Source organism: Triticum dicoccoides, chromosome 3A (genome assembly GCF_002162155.2).
Source record: "Triticum dicoccoides isolate Atlit2015 ecotype Zavitan chromosome 3A, WEW_v2.0, whole genome shotgun sequence".
Lineage (NCBI taxonomy): Eukaryota > Viridiplantae > Streptophyta > Magnoliopsida > Poales > Poaceae > Triticum > Triticum dicoccoides.
Window position 1 is genome coordinate 385,140,920 of NC_041384.1, and position 5,206 is coordinate 385,146,125.

A 5,206-nucleotide genomic window follows, 5' to 3' on the forward strand; every position below is an offset into this window, starting at 1 on the left:
CGGTGGCTACCAGGGGCAACTCTGGGCTGGCCTACCCGTACCTAGGACAATCTGAGTGTGCCCTGAGAAAGAGATATGTGCAGCTCCTATCGGGATTTGTCGGCACATTCGGGCGGTGTTGCTGGTTTAGTTTTACCCTGTCGAAATGTCTTGTTGTACCGGGATACCGAGTCTGATCGGAATGTCTCGGGTGGAGGTCTATTCCTTCGTTGACCGTGAGAGCTTGTCATGGGCTAAGTTGGGACTCCCCTGCAGGGATTGAACTTTCGAAAGCCGTGCCCGCGGTTATGGGCAGATGGGAATTTGTTAATGTCCGGTTGTAGAGTACTTGAACTAAACTTAATTAAAATGAAACAACCGTGTGTGTTACCGTGATGGCCCCTTCTCGGCGGAGTCCGGGAAGTGGACACGGTGTTGGAGTTATGCTTGCGCAGGATGTTCCTTTAGCTTCTCGCTCGTGCTTCGCCTTCTCTTCTCGCTCTCTTTTGCGTATAAGTTAGCCACCACATATGCTAGTCGCTTGCTGCAGCTCCACATATATTTGCCTTATCCATTCCTATGAGCTTAAATAGTTTTGATCGCGTGGGTGTGAGATTGCTGAGTCCCTGTGGCTCACAGATACTACAACTCCAGATGCAGGTCCAGGTGATACTGCTCCAGTTGACGAGTACGAGCTCAAGTGGGAGTTCGACGAGGACTCTCAGCGATACTACGTGTCTTTTCCGGATGATCAGTAGTGGTGCCTAGTTGGGGGTTATCGATTCAGGACCTTGTCGCATGTTGGGTTCTTTTCTATTTTGGCGCCGTAGTCGGGCCATGAGTGTTTGTTTGATGGATGTTATTTATGTACTCTGATGTGACGTGGCGAGTGTAAGCCAACTATGTTATCTCCCCCTTTTATCATATATTACATGGGATGTTGTAATGATTGCCTGACTTGCGACATTGCTTTCAATGCGGTTATGTCTCTAAGTCGTGCCTCGACACGTGGGAGCTATAGCCGCATCGAGGGCGTTACATGTGTGCAAGTTAAGTTAAAAAAAACCTATAGTACCACGCCCGTCATGGTACTTGGATGATAATCACCTATGGGCAGAACAGGAAAAACAAGTTAGTTTTTTTATCTTTGATGCTTAAACTAACATAGAGCACGCAACTAGGCATCCTGTTCTGTGCAACTGGGCACTATGATGTGTGCAAGTGAAGTCACACACCTAGTTTCATGGGGAGTTGGAGAAGGTAATTACCTGGGTGATGAGCTCCCCGAGTACTGCATGTAGGGCCATTGGGAGGAGCACGCAGGGCACTGCTTGTTGGGCCAGGAGGGGGAGGAGGTGGCGGAGCATGCCGTGTACAACCTGGAGGTGGAGGAGGTCCTTAGGGTTGCCATCACCTATAGCCAGAGCAGGAAAAACAACTCAGTTGTTTATCTTGATGCTCGAACTAACATAGCGTGCGCAACTGGGTAGCCTATTCTGTGCAACTGGGCACCATGATGTATGCAACTGAAGTTACACACCTAGTTAGATGGGGAGTTGGGGCAGGTAATTACCTGAATGATGAGAACCCCGAGTTTCTTCTTTTTCTTACTAGGACCAGCCTCCTCTTCAGCAAAGATTGGAGGTTCATCTTATATTTTCACATCAGTGTCAACAGGTTTTGGATCTGGTATAGGGTCCAGGACAGGAGGAGCCTCAGCTCCTCCATCATCAGCTTCTGGCTTCTTGTACTTGTTGCAGCAAAATTGATACTTTATCAATACATTTGTGCGACCTGTCCGCCTAGAGGTGTTCATTTTTATAGAGAAACCCATTTATAGGGCGTAGCTGTTGTAGTGATCCTTAGCAATTTGAAGGGTGTCAAACCTCATGCCAACATAGGGTTCCATGGGCCGAGAACCAACCTCATCTTCTCCTTCTCCTTGCATAACACCGTCAACAGCACCAACTTCGAGCTCAATCATGTTTGGACCAGGAATATTTGTCGCGGTGCCCGTGTCATCAAGAGTATGGCTCTCTGACTGCAAAGACACCACTACAGGGGCACCACAGGTTGATGACTGCCCTGCCACATTGTCATGGCCCATAGGGTTAGGCCCACGACTTGTCTGCGTGTAGTAAACAAAGCGCCCATTTCCAATTTCCTTACGGTATGCTGGGTTGGTGCTCATCTATATCATGAGGAAGCTCATTGAGATTAAGAGGCAACTCATTGAGATCAAGCATTTTTTTGGTTGCTGCCACACATCCACTGCATATAAAAAAGAAGAAAGTGATGTCAAGTTTTAATCATCAAAGAGTGTTTCAAACAACCTAAAACCTTAGTAAATAGGCAGTTGCACACCATTTTATGACAACCTTAGTTCCAAAAGCAATATGTCTATAGCAGAATCTTTTATTATAACAGGTATGCATTTTTTTTGCACAGACTTGTTATGTTAGTTGCACAGTTTGCAATAAATAGTTGGCAAGAACATGACTTTTTTTGCTACAGAGTTTTTCTGGCTTTTTCCTCTGTTTGTTGCAATGATCCATAGGTTTTCTGTTGGCAAGGAGCTGATTCATATTTTCTGCACATAATTCGGACACAATTTGATGCTGCATGTTGAGATGGAAAATCCAGGTGAAAGAAAAAACAAGAATTGGATGACAGACTATAGATATATGTTTTTCATCGTCGTTTCTGTTTTTACTTCCAGTATATTTGAACATATTTTTACACTATAGCTTTGCAAATAGGTGTGCTACCAGAATATATATGTGGGACAAGTATATATGTGGGACTATTTTAATATGGTTTATGGCTTCAATAGCCTTGTTTATTTCTATGTTGCACAAATTGCTGGAGAAGTTGCTATTGATCATTGTGTGGTTTTCATAAAAGTTCTTGTGTTTTAGCTATTGTACTACAGATTTTTGATTTTGGCTACTCCCTCCTTCCATCTATATAGGTCCTAATGCGTTTTTCGAGGCTAACTTTGACCAAATATTAAAGCAATAATATATGACATGCAACTTACACAAAGCACACCGTTAATTTCGTGTGTGAAAGGAGCTTTCAATGATATAATTTTCACATTATGCATGTCATGTACTATTAATCTTGTCAATAGTCAAAGTCGGTCTTAAAAAATGCATTATGCCCTATATAGTTGGAAGGAGGGAGTAGAATAGATCTTTCAGTTGGCCAAGATGCATATATCAGTTGGCCAGCATGCATGTTTAGTTGGACAGTCAATGTGTTTAGTTGGCTAGAATATATGTTTCAATTTCTCAGAATGCATATATCAGTTGGCCAGCATGCATGTTCAGTTGCATAGTCAATGTGTTCAGTTGAGTAGAATAGATGTTTCAATTTCCCAGGATGCATATATCAATTGGCCAGCATACATGTTCAGTTGCACAGTCAATGTGTTCAGTTGGTTAGAATAGATGTTTCAGTTGGCCAGGATGCATATATCAGTTTGGCCAGCATGCATGTTCAGTTGCACAGTCAATGTGTTCAGCTGGCTAGAATAGATGTTTGAGTTGACCAGGATGCATATATTAGTTGGCCAGTATGCACATTCAGTTGGCTAGAATCATGTTTTAGTGGCGTGCATATATCAGTTGGCCAGTATACATGGAGAGGGAAAACTTGCCTGGCATGCATGTTAAAAAACATGTTCAGTTTTGATCTTAGACCATGTTTAGTGTACAGATGCACTCATGGGGCATGGGGTGGTGTGATGTTGACAGATCCATTCCTTTTTTTAGCAAGTTCTTCATGAATTTGCTGATAAATCCATGAAGAAAGGTGTTTATAGATGCAGTACAAGAAGAAGGGAACTGAAGAGGGGCAACGAGGAATTACTTGCCTAATGTTGCTGCCTGGTATGGCTCTGATCATTCTGCCCTTCAGATCAACTTGTTGAAGCAGTTTCTTCTACTTTTGGGCTGGCATAGCGGCTGTACAGGAGGACGAAGAAGGAACCCTAGATCTCTTTTTTCGTGAAGGACAAGAAGGTAGCGTGAGAGGGGCTGGGACATGGGGCGAGCGAGCGTGGCAACAGCTCGCCATGTGGGAATTGTTTTTTTTTTGTTTCGGATTAGGCGCTCCATCGTCTCGGTTTGATGGTTGTCTGTTCTTTTTCTTTTCTGTACTGTAGAGGACAAGGGTTTACTTTTTTAGCCAGCCGCTTGATCGCATTAGTGAGCAGCCGGCCGTCCACTGGACGCATCTTTTTATTTTTTCAAAGGTAACTATAAAGGAGATGAGAGTGTATTGGAAAACAAAAAAGGAGATGAGAGTGATCTGGGTAGATTTCGATTGTTCAGCGCTTGCTAGCCGGGCGGCCCGGGCCGCGTGCCTTGTCAATTACGGGCCGTTGACGTAGGTCCTCGTGCCGTGCCAGAAAAATCCCGGCCGAGTCCCCTAACTCCCACCACCTCCTCCACACCGCTCTCTCTGGTCTCGCTCTCCTCGCTCCTCGCTCCTCGCTCTTCTCCGGCGCGGCCGCGCGAGGCGTCCGCCGCGGCTGCTTCTGCTGCCAGCGGGGGACGATGAGGGCATGGAACTACGTGGTGACGGCGCACAAGCCCACTGCCGTCTCCCACTCCTGCGTCGGCAACTTCACCGCGCCCCACCAACTCAACCTCATCGTCGCGTAAGCACCACCAATGCATTTCTCCTTCTCCGCGCATTCCCTGCTCTTCCGGTTTCGGCGGCCGCGAAAGTTGCGAGGATCGCGTGGTGGTGCCTAGGGGTTTTGTTTGCTCGGCTAAAACCCTAGCCCACCATCGATGCTTGCTGTAACAATCGATCGATGCTTATCTGCTTTCGTATTAGCATGATCGTACCCCACCCAGATGGATGTGCTCTCAATTTAGTTATAGTTTTCGAGAAAATACTATTTGCTTGTGAAATACTAAGGTGCATTTTGGATAGGTTGACACTTTCTCTTTGAAATTTGACTCGGGCCGTCGGGCGTACAAAAATCAAAGCCCCATTCAAGGGTTTGTTTTGGTATCCTGAACTGCATAAGCGAGGTATAGAATTGGTCGTGGATTGCTATTAGGGAATTCGTAATTAATGTGCTGATTTTTGGGCGACTGGTTGTTTTCTAGGAATCGTTAAGTTTGTTGGTGCCTTTTAATCATCCTGGGGTGCAAGGCCTACATTATCCTGTCATGTATCCTTGTTTGCATGCAATTGTTAGTTTGCAACC

At 45.3% G+C, this 5,206-nt stretch overlaps 1 protein-coding gene across 1 annotated transcript in view; it reads left to right on the top strand.

Annotated features, from left to right (window-relative positions):
* Positions 1–4,402: 4,402 nt before the first annotated feature.
* LOC119268266 (DNA damage-binding protein 1-like) overlaps positions 4,403–5,206 on the top strand; it is an 11,042-nt gene continuing 10,238 nt past the window's right edge. Inside the window, exon 1 of the mRNA XM_037549858.1 lies at positions 4,403–4,645. Within this exon, the coding sequence (XP_037405755.1) occupies positions 4,542–4,645 (104 nt within the window). The 5' untranslated portion in view covers positions 4,403–4,541. The remainder of the gene's footprint in view (positions 4,646–5,206) is intronic.